Source organism: Peromyscus leucopus, chromosome 15 (genome assembly GCF_004664715.2).
Source record: "Peromyscus leucopus breed LL Stock chromosome 15, UCI_PerLeu_2.1, whole genome shotgun sequence".
Classification (NCBI taxonomy): domain Eukaryota; kingdom Metazoa; phylum Chordata; class Mammalia; order Rodentia; family Cricetidae; genus Peromyscus; species Peromyscus leucopus.
In genome coordinates, this window is record NC_051076.1 from 57,632,475 (window position 1) to 57,647,699 (window position 15,225).

A 15,225-nucleotide genomic window follows, 5' to 3' on the forward strand; every position below is an offset into this window, starting at 1 on the left:
TAGGATTTTCTAGGTATGTGCCATGCCTGGCCCTGGTTAAGGCTTGTTTATATGTTGATTTCCAGAGCTTTGTGTAGAATTCCCCCATTAGGTGGAATTTAAGTCACCAAATGATCCCTAAGATTTGATTTTTCATCACCTAACTGATTTCAAAAGATGCCCTTTATTTGGGTTAGATTCAATCTCCTTCTCTTTATAGACTGTGAGTTTTGAGAAGCCTGGGGAAATAAGAGGAACTATATTTAAAACCTGAGGTTTGTCTCTCTCTTGTTTTCCCAGAATGGCTTGAGAAGGGAACAACTTGAAAGCCTAAGTGTGGCAACCCTTCATTGTTGCCACTAGCCATTTGTTCCTATAAGTAAAGCACGTAGCACAGTTGTGGTGCTATTGTGTTCCCCAAAATATTGTGCACCCTAATAAACTTATCTAGGGTCAGAGACAGGACAGCCACTAGATACAGAGGCTAGAAAATGGTGGCACTCGTGCCTTTAATCCTAGTACTCCAGAGGTAGAAATCCCTCTGGATCTCTGTGAGTTCAAGGCCACATTGGAAACGGCCAGGCATGGTGACACACGCCTTTATTTATCCCAGAAAGCTAGCCTTTATTTAATCCCAGGGAGTGGTAGTAGAAGGCAGAAAGGTATATAATGCGTAAGGACCAGAAACTAGAAGCATTTGGCTGGTTAAGCATTCGGCTGGTTAAGCTTTCAGGCTTCTAGCATCAGTTCAGCTGAAACCCATTCTGGATCTGGCGAGGTGAGGTAGCTGTGGTTTGTTCTGGTTCTCTGATCTTCCAGTTCACCCCAATACCTGGCTCGGGTTTGATTTTATTAATAAGACTCTTTAAGATTCCTGCTACACACAGTGTTTATCAGGAATCTAGAAGTGCATCAAACCTGGTGAAGGCTACAACAAAGTAATCCCTGTGTTCAGTGTTTAAACTTATGGTCGCACATTTAGATATGCCATTTTAGGTAAGAAAATGAGAGAGGGGGGGGGACATGAATGAGCTGGATAGATTAGATAACAAACAGTAAGTTAGTAGATTTAAACTTGAATGTATCAGTATTTATAAGTATAAACTGACTTATGCAAATGAAAAGGCAAGTATAGTTTTCTGTCATTTTTCCCCATGCACTATTTGTTACTTACAAGAGAATAAATACAAGTTAGGTATAATAGATCACCCTCTAATCCTAAGCCTCATGAACCTGAGGCAAGAGGATTCCAAGATAGAGACCAGCCTAGGCTGTATAGTTCAGTTCATGGCTAACTGGACTGCATACTTAATGAGACCTTGTCTGAAAAAAAGGAGAGGGAGAAAGAACAAATACATTTTAAATATAAGGATACAGAATGGTTTAAATAATAAAAAACATAACTAACAAATTCAGACCAAGTAGATTTTAATGTAGAAAAGTATTATTAAATAGGAAGAGACATTTCCTCATAAAAAGTCAAGTTACCAAGAAGAAATATATGTTTAATAATATAGCTTGAACAATACAAGTTTTTCAAATGGACAGAATTCAGAGACAAAGTACTTTTCTAGGTGAATGAAACAAAAAAAGTTCATTAAAAATACTGGAAAACAACAAACTTGACCATAGTGACTTGAATACTGTGTCTAGCCGTTGAGGTGAATACAGTCTTTGAAAGGTAGTAACGCAGCTTGAATGATACAAATTTTTCAAATGGACAGAATTCAGAGGCAAAATACTTTTCTAGGTAAATGAAATGAAACAATTCATTACAAATACTGAAAAACAACAAACTTAACTTTAGTGACTTGAGTCCTGTGTCCAGCCATTAGGGTGAGTACACAGTCTTTGAAAGATCCACGGACAGCAGCTCTGCTCACCACTTGAAATGTACGTGGATCATTTAAAGTTTAAGTATATATTGGAGAGGAAAAAGTGAAACTTTCAGGTAAAAAATCTTGTTAGGCTGTAGTTTTTTCCATCCCTGGGTGTGTCGTCGTCCATCATGTGTGTGTGTGTGTGTGTGTGTGTGTGTGTGTGTGTGTGTGTGTGTGTCGTCCATCCGTCCGTGTCCATTCCCCCACACACACCATGGCCCCAAACCAGTGCTGGAGATGAACCCCCACCCTCCAGGCTTTGTCCACACTGTACCACTGAGTTACATTTACAGCTGTTAGTGAGGTATCAGAGCCCAAACTCTGACTTTTCCTTTCTCACAATTTAATGATTTTTTTTTTTTTCATGGAGTGAGGAATTAGGGAAGGTTCTATCCAAAAGGAAATGGATTTGTTGTTGTTTTTGGAAACAGGGTTTCTTGTGTAGCCTTGACTATCCTGGAACTTGCTCTATGGACCAGACTGACCTTGAACTCACAGAGATCTGCTTGACTCTGCCTTCTGATTGCTGCGATTAAAGGTGTGTGCAAGGATCTCAATTTTTAAAAAGTGTTGATGGACCATGACAGATGGGAATAGGTGCACCTGTAATCAGTGCGCACAAAGACAAGAGGCTGTATACCACCAGTGTAGCTGGGGATATCTACTCAGTACTCTAAAGTTGGCAATATGTTCCTCTTAGATGCCACCCTGACGCCTGAAGTGTCAGGGAAGTGTTGTGTTCATGATTGAACCCTCTGGAGCTTCTTCCTTTCTCTATATTGGGATTCTAAGGCAAGTCAAGACTCCTAACACTACACTGATTCCTGATGAATTGGCTTTACTGCTAAGTTCCTCTTTCTCATTTAATCAGCAGTTTTCTCATTTAGGCATTTCCTGTAGGGTGCTGCTGACTGTTTCATTTCCTACCAGGCTGCTTTCCTCTTCTCAGTGTTCGCTTGCCAACTTTCAGATGAGCTCTGTTACCTCTTGTCCCAGCCCAGCCATCTGGGAACCACGCAGGCCTTCTTCTGACTTCCAGCTCCTGGGATTTGCTGTTGTAGGAGGGCATATGCTTGCAAGCACCTCACTATGCTGGCTCCCTTTCTTTCTAAGCCATTGCTTGCTTTTCTTCCTGAGTTCATTTGATGTCTACTGAGGGATTGGTGTCCTCTTTGCCTTTGTGTCTTTTGTTCCTTGTGTGTCCCAGTCTATTTGAGGATGCCCAAATACACCTAGATACAATTTCAGTGCTTCAGATATCCAGCCTTGGAAATGCGGTAGGCGTTTACCTTCAGAATAACTTCAATAAATGTTTTTGGAATGAGATCAGAACCTGAAGACATATTCAAGGCATTATCCTGATGAGTAACAACAGGTGGAGATTTGCCAAGACAGCAACTACGATGGTGACTTAAAAGGGAAAACTTAGATGTAACTTTTCTTTCATGGATGTTGTTCCGAGCTTATTTTCTTAGTATAGGATGTGTCTTTCTAAGAGGCTGGAACACACATGAAGTTCAGACGTCTGGAGAGAACAGGTGGCCTTCAGTATCTCCCTGCCTCCTACTCCCATTGACCTGTCCCAGTCCAGTGGAATTCATTCTTGTTTGGATTATCTGTTTCACTTAGAAAATGCAGTAGGGTCCAGGTTTTTTTTTTTTTTTTTTTTTTTTTTTTTTTTTTGGGAGGGGGGAGCCTGTTTTTCCCTATGCAGTATAATCTTGGCTATGAGTTTATCATGTAGCTTTTATTATAGTGAAGTTATTTTTTTTTCTTGTTTCTTCTGAGCTTTTATCATGAAGAGATGTTGAATTTTGTCAGAGGCCTTTTCTGCATTTGTTTGATGCTCATGTGACTCTGTCCTTAAATCTACTTATATGTTATATCATACTTAATGGTTTGCATATGTTGAACTAAACCCCTGGAATAAAAACAAAACTTGGTCATGTATATAATCTTAATTCATTCTGAAATTCAGCTTACAACATTTTTGTGTCAGTGTTCATGGGAAAATTGGTCTGTATGGTTTTCTCTTTTTGTTGTATCTTGTCTTGTTTGGGTATCTAGGAAATGGTGACTTTATAGAAAGTTTAACACAGTGTTCTCTCCTTCCTTGGCTGGAACAGATAGAGTATTGGTGTTCGCTGTTCTTGAAACTCGTGGTAAAATTTGGTGGCAAATCCTTTTGGCCTCATTGGGAGATGTTATTGTACTCCATTCTCAGTTATTGTTACAGGACTTGTTTGTGTCTTTTTTATTTAGTGTTAGTAGCCCAGTACAGGAGTTTACCATTTCTTCTAAATTTTCAGGAATGTAACTTTTCATATTAAGCACTAATGATTCTACAGATATCATTGGAATCTATAATAGCCTCCTCCTTTTCATCTCTGAATTTTATTAATTTGAGTCTTCTATCTCATCAGCTAATGAAATAGAAGTCGTATTTATTTTTACAAAAAAAAAACCCTTTTTGATTAGTTCTTTGTGTTACTCTTTTAGTGTCCATTTTATTAATTTCTGCTTTTATTGTCCACTGCTTTGGGGTTTGGTATGTTCTTGTTTTTTTCTAAGGTCTCAAAGTATATTATTAGGTTTGAGCTTTTGTTGTTGTTTTATATTTTTTTTTAATGTAAGTACTCATAGCTATAAATTTTCTTCTTAGGACTACCTAAGCTATATTTTATATGTTTTGGTGAGTTTTGCTTTTATTTTCATTTGATTCCAAGAATTTTTAAATTTCTGATTTCTCATCTTAGAGTGTATTTTTCCATATACCTATTTTTCAATAATTTCTATGATTGCTGTTACTATTGTTTTCTTGCTTAATTCTACTCTGATAGAATAAGATATAATTAATTTTATTCCAGTTCTTTTGTATGTTGTGAGACATGCTTTGTGGCTAGAATGCGGCATACTTTAGAGGAGGGCACATGAGATGCTAAGAACTTGTATTCTATAACTTTTGGATGGAATATTCTGTCTTTATCTGCTAAATCCATTTGAACTATGGTGTAGTTTAGTCCTGAGGCTTCTTTGCTGTTTTTTTAGTATGGATTTTATTTATTTTTTAAATATATATATTTATTTTACATCCTGACTGCAAGTTTCCCCTCCCTACTCTTCTCCCAGTCCTTCCCCCACCCAAACTCCCCCTTCCCAACTCCCAATCATTCCTTCTCCTCCATTTCTATTCAGAAAAGGGCAGGCTTCCCATGGATATCAACAAAACATGGCATATTGAGTTGCAGTAAGGCTAAGTACCTCCCCTTGTATTAAGGCTGGGCCTGGCAACCTAGTGTAAGGAATAGGGTCCTAAAAGCCAGCAAAAGAGTCAGAGGTAGCCCCTGCTCCCACTGTTAGGAGTCCCACAGGAAGACCAAGCTACGCAACTGTCACACATGCAGAGGGCCTAGGTGAGTCCCATGCAGGCTCCTGGTTGTTGGTTCAGTCTCTGTGCCCCTGTGAGCCCAGGTAGTGATTCTGTGGGCTTTCTTGTGGTGTCCTTGACCTCTCTGGCTCCTCTATGGATGACCTATTTAAATATGAGAATGGGGTATCAAAATCACTCTGTATTATTATTGATTTGGGACCTATCTGTTTCTTCCATTTGATTTTGGGGTTTTGTTTGTTTTACCGTTTTGAGTTATTATTAAGATTTTGGTGTAAATTTAGGCAAAATTAGAAGGGGAGGAGAGGAGAGGAGGATGAGGAAGGGAGGGGAGGAGAGGGGAAGGAAAGGAGGGGAGAGAAGGAGAGGGGAGGGAAGGGGAGGGGAGGAAGGGAGAGAGAGAGAGAAAGCTCCAGAAAAGGACAGTAGTTAGGTATAGTAGTGTAGGCTTGTAACCCCAGCACATAGGAACCCAAGGCAGGAGCATTCAAAAGCTGACAGTCATCTTTGGTGCACAGGAAGATTGAGACCTGCCTGGCCTGTGTCAGATAAACAAACAAATAAATTGGAGTGTATAGTCAAGATACAGGTGTAAGCTTCTCAAGAGATATCTCTCCTCCATTGGTTTTCAGTGATTTTATATTTTAGTGGCTTTGGGGTTCTTTTAATACTATGGTTTTTTTGTTTTTGTTTTTTTGGTTTTTTTTAGATAATTCAATAAGAATCTGAAACAAGTAGTTTCAGATTTATAATTAGTGTGTCAGGTTTCTTCTATAATATGACTTTCTTTTCCTGGGAAAATTCAGCTATATCCATTAACTTCTGAGTGAAATGGCTATTGGTGGGATTAGTTTTTATGGTGCTTACAAACTCAAAAGATTACAAACATTATTTTTTAGCCAATATATAAGCTTTTGAGATTGACTTATACTGAAGCAGTGTCGTCAAAACTGGAACAGCCATTTGTAATTAGAAAGGCAAATGCAAAGTAGAAGGATTTACTGTGTAATAGCTGGATTTCTGAGAACTCAGGTTTCTCTTTTAGGCAAGCTTGACTGAGATAAGGAAAAAAAAATCCTTAAACTAAGATCATTCCATTTCTATTAATGCCTTTGAGATGGAAAGAATTACATCCTGATAGGCTCAGACATCAGGTCAGTGTCTATCTTTCTCAGCAGACTGTGAACTTTTAAACTCTCTGTTTTATATTCAAACCACAAGTATATGACATATAATAGATGTTCTATAAATATTTGCTGATGGGTTTTTTTTTTTGTACATTCTCTAAAATCCAGCTGTCTTTCCCCCTTTCCAGAATCCAGTAATTAAACCTAAACCTACTTTGAACTGTAATCAGCTATCTCAAGAGGAGAAGTTATTTAACTCCTGTCTTGGTTGGTGGGCTCTAATCCTCTCACTTTAAATTTAGTGAGTTATGACTAGTATTTAAAAAGTAGAAAAGAATAGGAAATACAAGAAGTCACTATGCGCTACACATAGACTTTCATTGTAGAATACTGGATTATAATTTCAAAACTGAACCCCCTTGCCTCCTACCCATATTCAGAATATCAAAGCACTCCCAGTGTCTCTCATGTGGCAACTCCAAGCCAACCTTTCTTTAAAATATCTGTGCTGCAGTATAATTACTATTGTTATTGTTTGTCATACTAAAGAGTCACCACTGAGGCCTTGAGCTGGTAAGCAAGGCTTCTACCACCAAAGCATAGCCCTAGCACTCTATTGTGTATTGTATGATCTTGATCTCCCCAGAGTGTAGGGTCCTGATGGAGCTCAACCTTACTAGACTCCTTGTTGATTTCCAAGTCAGTGAGTGAGTGGACACTAGCAAGGCCCTTTTTACACACAGGCAAGGAAATACGGTGGAAGGGAAATTTAGAAGTTATTTCTCAGCTAGGTCACCACTCTGCACCCCTATAGCAATAACCCCCACTACACCGTGTTTTTGTTAAATGAGTTGGATGGGAGAGGCCAGCCAGGTTCAGTTACCACCGTCACTAACAGTGGCCCTGATACCTAATAGACCACTCCCTTAAGCTCTATCCTAACCTTTCAAAGCATTCTGGGCAAAGTGCCAGCTCAGGAACTCTTTGAAAAAGAGTGCCCCTGAAACCTCCACCCTGGATTTGGGGCATGTCTCCCGCTGCAGAGCTTAATAGAACATTTATAACCCTTTCCTCTGTGATCTGGAAATGTCCATTCAGTTTTAAACTAGGTTTTTGTTTTGTTTTTTAAACAGTAGGCCTCTGATATATCTTTGGGGTGAAGAGAGGGTGCTAGCTAGCACTGATGGAGATTTGTGCACTTGAAAATTGGATCCTTTTTTGGAAAACTGCTGATACAGGCTCATGTCACAGAATTAAATGACCCTGCTGTTTCTACCTGCTGACAGCTTCAGCCTTGGGACCAACTGAAATTAGCTCCTACCACATGGCAGAGGCACACTTTCATAACACACACAAATAAGGAGGGATTCTGTGGTAGTAAAGGTTTTGTAAGGTAGAAAGGCATGTTACACTATGCTAGTCTGAATAAGTAGAAAATTAAATACTCAATGATTCTTCTGGTGCAGACTAGCTTCAGAACCCATTTATAATTGGTGGGATTTTTGTTTGTTTGTTTGTTTTGTTTGAGCTAACAGACAAACCCACTGACAGTCAGGAACTATATTGATTTAAGAGAGTGCAAAGATGGGGGAAGGAGCCTCAGAGAAGGCTCAGCGGTTAAGAGCACTGTTACTCCTCCAGAGGTTAGTTAGGTCCCAGAACCCACATCGTCTGCCAGCTTACAACTGTCTGGAACTACAGACCCCGGGATCCGATGCCTCTGGCCTCCTCAGGCATCTACACTCATTTGCACATACCGCACGAAGACATGCACACTTATACAGAATTAAAAATAATAAAAATAACCCCCCCCAAAAAGGAACGAGTGACAGTCTTACATTCAAGCAGAGCGGAGCACACATTTCTGCTGCCTTACTCTTGGGCACATGGGGGTTGGGGCGGGGGCCGCGGCGGCGAGCTTTGGGACAATGCAGAGATGAGGCTGTGTCCAACCCTTAACTGTTAGAAAAGGAAGACTTCTTGCTGGTTTTGGAAGCACACAGCTGGAAGGAGCTGTTGTTGCAATCTCTTTTCTGACTACCCCCTGCTTTTGTAGCAGGCAGAGTGGGGCTCCCACACTGGCCAAAAAAGGTTGTGATAAGTTTTAAAATAAAAGATCCAGATCTGAGCACACCATCACACTTCCTATTCTATTGTTAATTGCGCCACATTTCTATTCTAAATTTAGCTACCTTTCTTTTCTTTTTCTTTTTTTTTTCAGACAAAGATAACTATGCAAACATTCAAAAGAAAAACTTTACCCAAAGTTAACCCCCCCCCAACTTCTGTTTGGTTTCCTGCAATGTTTAGATGACTCATTCTCTTCCAAGAAATTTTAAAGAAAAGAGATCCAGGCCATGTGTTGGTGCACAAAGACTGCACTGTGAATTCCGTTTCTTCACTGCCTAGAAACCCCTTTGCTTCTTTCTAGAGAAGGGGAAGCTCTGCAGCCCCCACTGTCTTGTACTGGCCTGCATGAGTTTTGTTGTTCCTAGGAACAAATGTGCTCCTTGTCTTTGGGTGGGGCTCCCTCTTAGCTTCCCAGCTCCTCCAACCCCTCTGAAGAGAGCTGTGCGGAAGCACTTCCTGATGCCGTGCTCTCCCTGAAGGCATGCAGTTACGGCTTCTGAGATAGAGAACAGGTGGCCTTTTATCATCTGTGGAAGGAGAGACGCTGGCCAGTTCCTGCCTGACTTCTGGGTCAGCGATGCTCCTATTAGGAGCTTTCATTGTATATTTTAATTGAACTAGCTACACGTGTGTGCCCAGCCCCGCCCAGCCGGAGGGGAGTGGTAAATCTGATTGCTTCAGCAACTTGTTCAAATAAACAGGGGTAATAGTTCATTGGTCTTCCCAACTAATCAGAACACAAAAGGAAACATCTGCCTGTCTTAATTGCTGTTTTATTGGTTAGACTTTCCCTCCTCTCCCCCTCTCTTCCTCTTCCCACTCCTGGACTCCTGCTAGTTTATTTAAGTCACAGCTAAGCAGCATAGCATAGGGAAGGGTCCTATCTCATTTAAGCATAAGGATGGGGTGAGAAGGGCTGGAAGGCTGGGAAGGGTTGCTGCTGTAGCAGGAGGGTGGGCAGTTGATAGTGATACTCATAGTCACTGCTGGCATTGATTCTGGGGCAGATGTGAGTCATTTTCTCCTCTCTTCACCTACCTGCTCGCCTGTTGCTTCTGTGGAGCTCAGCCTTCCTCACCATGGGAGGGGTTGCAGGGTGAAGTTGTACATGAGATGCATTCTTTCTTGTGGCTTTTCCCAGCAGTTGAAAACTGCCCTCTTTCCCAGGTTACTGAGTGAAAGGTACTAGTAATAGGAAATCTAAAACAGGCAGGATGTTCCTGCAGCTTTCGTTTCTGCTTTCATCTGGGTCCTTGAAGAGAACTTGTGCATTGCCCTTTACTCTGCTCGGAAGCCAGCCTCTTTGGCTCTGATATGGGCATACTGTTAGAAATAAGTTTGAGCCACCAAGAAAGAGACCACCATTCCAACTGAAGTGTCTTTATAGGCAAAACTTTAATATTGATCAAGTGTGAACAAGAGAAATTTTATTCTTGATCAAGCACACAAGGCCAGGAAATGTTCTTGGTTTTTCTTCTAAAGCAGGTGCTGACTGTCTTTTCCATTTGGAGAGGGTCCCACCTCTCTCTTTCATGATTGGCTAGCTTTGTAAGAATCAGCACAAAGGAAATAAGAAAGGGGCCAGCCACATGAGTTCTAAGAATGCAGCAGGACCTTTGTATGAATAAGAGTTTTACTGGGTGGGGGATTAAAGCATTTACATACACGTTTTACAAGGTGGGGGAGATAAAGATTTGAATTCTTTGCTGTAAACAAAAGTCTTATATGTTTGACAGAAAAGACTAATGTTTAATATTTCTTACAATAAGGAGACAGGCAAAACATCGTGTAGGACCATAGAGTGGTAGAGGTTGGTGTCATAGTAAGCTTCAGCTGTCATCTTGACACAATCTGGAGTCAGTTGGGAAGAGGGAGCCTCGGGTGAAGAATTGCCCCTGTCAGATTGTCCTGTTGCATGTCTGTGAGACGTTTTTAAATTGCTAATTGATGTAAGAGTGCTTAGCCCACTGTGGGCATTACCATTTCTAGGCAGGTAAGCCTGGGCTGTGTAAGAAATTTAGCTGAATGTGAGCCTGGAAGCTAACCAGTAAGCAGCATCCCTCCGTGTCCCCAGTTCCTACCTTGAGCTCCTGCCCTGGCTTCCCTCAGTGATGGACATGGGGCTGTATAAGCCACATCAACCCTTTCTTCCCCTAAGTTGATTTAGATCAGTGTTTTATCATAGCATCAGAGAAACCAAACTAGGACACTTGGAAAAGGTCTTTTTTTTTTTTTTTTTCTAATTACTATTTTAGGTTAGCATATAAAGTAGTGAGTTTCATCCCCCGCCCCCCTTTTCAAGACAGGGTTTCTCTGTGTAGCCCTGGCTGGCCTCGAGCTCACAGAGATCCGCCTGGCTCTGCCTTCCAAGTGCCGGGATTAATGGCGTGTGCCACCACCACCCAGCTCATCCTGGCATCTTAACACGTGTGTTGTTATATTTGTTCTCACTTGCTTCCCTCCCTCAGAGTTCTTCCTATGTTCCTCCCTCCAGCTGTTTCCCTTTCTTCCCCCAGTTAACACCAACTTCTGCTTTCTTATTAAGTGTATTCCATTACTCTAGTTCCCAGCTCTCTTAAAATCTCTTCCTCCCCTTTGGTAATGTTCTTCCTAGATTCATGGCCCGCACATGCAATTTTAAATCAGGGTTCTTTGTGAGAGAACAAGTGTGGTGTTTGCTTTTCTGAATCTGACTTATTTCACTTAACATAGTTTCCAGTTACAGTCCATTTTCTTTCAAAAGTCATGACTTCACTTTTCTTTATGACTGCATAAAATTTTCTTGTGTATATTGACCACATTTTATTTCTCTCTTCATTTGTTGATATTCATCTAGGATAGTTCTATTTCCTGTCTATTATGAATAGTGCAGCAGTAAACATACATGTACGTGTGTCTCTGGTATGTTTACTTATAGTACTTTAGGTGTATTCCCAGGATTGATATAGCTGGGTCATAGAGCTCTATTCTAGTTTTTGAGAACACAGCATGTGTTTTTACTATTTTCTTATGACACCATTCTGACTGGGGTGTGATAGAATCTAAAAGCAATTTAATTTGCATTTCTCTGATGGCTTAGGATCTTGAGCAGTTTCCAAATATTTACTGGCCGTTTGTATTTCTTCCTTTAGAAACTATCTGTTCAGTTCATCAGCCCATTTATTGATTAGATGATTTGGGCTTTGGGGTGTGTTAAATAGGCACCTTAGCCATTTGTCCTGGGTTTGAGACTCAACATCACTTACCTGGGTGTTTAATTTTTTTATGGTATTTGTGGATTCTAGATAACCAGATGCATACTTGGAAAAGACTTTTCTCCCATTCTATAGGCTTGCTTCACTTTGGTAGTTGTTTCCTTTGCTATACAAAATGCTTTTTCAATTTGATGTAATCCGCTTTCTCAATTTTTTCCTGTGTTACTGGAATCCTTCTCAGAAAGACCTTGCAAATGCATATATCTTAAAATATCTTCCCTATGTTTTCCTCTAGATCCAGATCTTACAGTAAGAGGGAAAGACTTTCATTTTACAGAGAAAAATTAAGTCCAGAGAAATTGACCAGAGCAGACAGATCATAGCAAGTGCTGTAGTTTGAATAGGAAATGTCCTTCATAGGCTCATGTGTTTGGACACTTGGCCCCCAGATGATGGCACTGCTTGGAAGGTTGTGGAACCTTAAGGAGTTGGAAACTTCCTGGAAGAAGTGGGCCTTGAAGTTTTATAGCCCATCTTCACAGCCTGTTCACCCTCTGCTTCCTGACTTGCCAGCTTCCCCATTCCTGCCACCACCCCTTTCCCACCAAGATGGAATGTATCCTCTGAACTGTGAGCTGCAATAAAGCATCCTCCCTTAAATTGCTTCTTGAAAGGTATTTTGTCAAAGCAAGAATATAACAAACACACAGCAAGTGATAGCTGAGACTAGCAGCAGCTGTTGTGATTGCTAAGTGGAGGGTTCCTTCCACCCTCTTTTTAAAATTACCAAGTACAAAACACATAGCTATTCACGATATATTCCATAATGAATGTTATATGTTATATTCCATAATGAATACCCTAATAGGAAAAAAAAAAAAAGCAAAGTGGCAAAACAGTTTTTAAAATGTTCAGACTTGGCCTGGCAAGATAACTCTGTGGGTAAAGGCACTTGCTAACAAACCTGACAACCTGAGTTTGATGCCAGAAACTACATGTTGGAGAGAGCTGACTCATGCAGAGTTTTCTCTGTCCCCAGTGTGCCCTGTGGGAGGCATGTGTGCGCACCCAACACACACACCCCTTGAAAGAAGCAGTGTGAATGGAAAGGACTAGTCCCTTGCCCCAGAAATGAGCTATGATGAGTGTCACTTAGGGGCTAGAGATGTAGCCCAGTGGTAGAGTGCTTGCCTGGCCCCCACAAGACCTCAGGTTTAGTTCTCAGTATGCATAAGTAAAAATTTAGATGAGTGCTTGGCTGTTGTAGTTATCTGAAGGACAATACCTTGGTGATACCAATCGCTTTTATTCTCTGCCTTCTTGGGCTTGGCTTCTAACACTCAGTATAGAAGATACATTTCCTTCCTGCTTCCTCATTCTTTTGTTCCTCCTGTTCTGTGTGGTTAGATGCCAACCCAGGGTGGGCAGCAGCAGAGGATCAGAGAGCTACTGCTGCTCCGAATTAGCCAGTTGGAAGCTCCTCAACATATCAAGTCAGGTAGTATTAACTAAATGTTGCAGGGAGTCATTATTGAAGAACTACTGCCTCGGGAGTTTGGGAAAGAAATGAAACAAGCAAGAATTGGGTGACCCTTAACATCTGTGCCAGAAAACACAAATGCACTCCATTTTAGGTGGTTTTTCCTTCTGTGGAGAAGGAATGTGCAGCCAGTCCTGTGGGTCCTAGCTTCTTCGGTTTGTGTGCTCTCAGGTTAGACGTCAGTACCTTCCTGCTTGGAGTTTTCTGTTGAGTTTAGGGTCTTTGGAGTCCGTGGATATTTATATCCTTTTTTCTGTCTCATCCTATTGTACCCCTCACTTGCCTTAGTAATCCAATGGAGTGTTTGCCTGCAAATATCTGAGAAAGCATGGTCTACCTAACTACAGTTACTGTGTAGGATGTAGCTTCCAGGCCTGCTCTTGAGACCAATTGAAAAGTCAGAGGCTGTAACCCATTTTCCCTTTACGTGATTACCTTTACTGGGCTATAGAAAGAGCTCGTTTCATTTATTAAAACTCTTTGAGTAATCGGACCATAATTGCTTATCTGGTCGGCTGGGTTAAGTCATGGGCTGTCATTGAGTCTGTGTCGTTTGTAGAGTCTGTGCTGCTCCTGCCTTTGCTGCCACCTCCCAGCTCCTTCTGTTTTTCCATTAACCTTCCTCCCTCTTCTCTTTACAGAGTAAAGAAGTTGGCCAGCAGCTCCAAGATGACTTGATGAAGGTCCTGAACGAGCTTTATTCGGTAAATCAGATCCCAGAGAGAAGCAGCATTTGGAAGTTTGCAGCCATAATCACGTCAGCAACAGAACTTAGCTGAGGCTGAGGACCGTGCACATTCCCCATTGGGGGTGACTCCACCCATGTGTTTTTCCACACTCAATTTTTTTCTAAACCAGATGAGCCAAAAAATATTTTTTGCAGTTGTGCAATCTTACTGTGGCTTCATCTGGGGCACCACTGAAAGAGCAGCCAGGGTCTAGGTTACCAGCACAGCTGTCACCATTACCAGCAGGCCAGGAACCACAAACTTCATGCAAAGAATGTGGCCCACATTGCACTGCTGCTTGTCGGAAAGCATGTGTAGTCTTAAGTTGTGCATCAGCCCTTAGGTTAATCGTGGTTTGAGTTAGAGCAGATGCTGTAAAGGGAAGCACAGATTCCTAAAGTCTGCAGTGTGAAGTACCGTGTCAGGCAAAGAAAATGGTGCAGAAACACAGCAGAGAGGTAAGCTATGGGCTTGGAGCAAAGAGCACAGTCTGCTTCCAACTCTCTCCGACTGCAGGCTCGTAGGCTGGTATGTGCTGTGTGCCCCAAAAGTGCTGGTGCTTAGTTTCTGTCTGCCATGTTTTGTTAATTATTTTGAAAACATTCACCCCCCCAAGAAAGTCCCTCTTGCCATAGAAGGAACGCTTCAGTTGTACATCTTGTGCTTTTGTAGACCCTTTCCGAAGTTTGGTTGTATCAGCACTGTGTGTCATTTTCCAGAGTTGCCCTAATCTAGTTGAAGGTGAAAATGATTTTCTGTGGTGACTTCTCCCTCCCTCTTCCCCCTTCCTTGCTTCACCCAGTGGTGACATGCGTCACAAGCATTTGAGATCAGAGAATTCCACATTCTCGATCCAGAAGCCGAGGTGTGGCCATTACGTCATGACAACTGTTGGTAAATAGAGGAGAGTGGTCATCTAATTTGCCTCCAGTGGTGCTCCAATTGTTTTGAATTTCTACTCTGTGACTCTTATACTCTGAAGCCAAATAATAGGTGGTACCCTTTGTGCCCCAAGTTTCATTTCTCTCAAGTGAAGTTAAGACTTTTTAAAAATAGAAGCATGGCATCGTGGGCCATTTTCAGACCGCATGAGTTTCCTGGCCTTCTTTTCATTGCTTTACTTCTCTTTACGTTTAGAGCATCTTGAAGGTACCAAGAAGGACTGAGACTTGCTTCCGTAGGGAATTCTCTAGGATAACGAGTGACAGATGATTGGAGAACTCCTTTTACTTTACCAATACAAAGCATCTTGGGCCTTT

General features: G+C 41.4%; 1 protein-coding gene across 8 annotated transcripts in view; it reads left to right on the forward strand.

The window, feature by feature from the left end:
• Srgap2 (SLIT-ROBO Rho GTPase activating protein 2) overlaps window positions 1-15,225 on the forward strand; it is a 219,227-nt gene that overhangs the window by 136,667 nt on the left and 67,335 nt on the right. For 7 of the 8 annotated variants that reach the window (XM_028876502.2, XM_028876504.2, XM_037211431.1 and 4 more), the window contains exon 5: window positions 13,880-13,942. In XM_028876502.2, the coding sequence (XP_028732335.1) occupies window positions 13,880-13,942 (63 nt within the window). The other variant, XM_037211432.1, reaches the window with a different exon arrangement.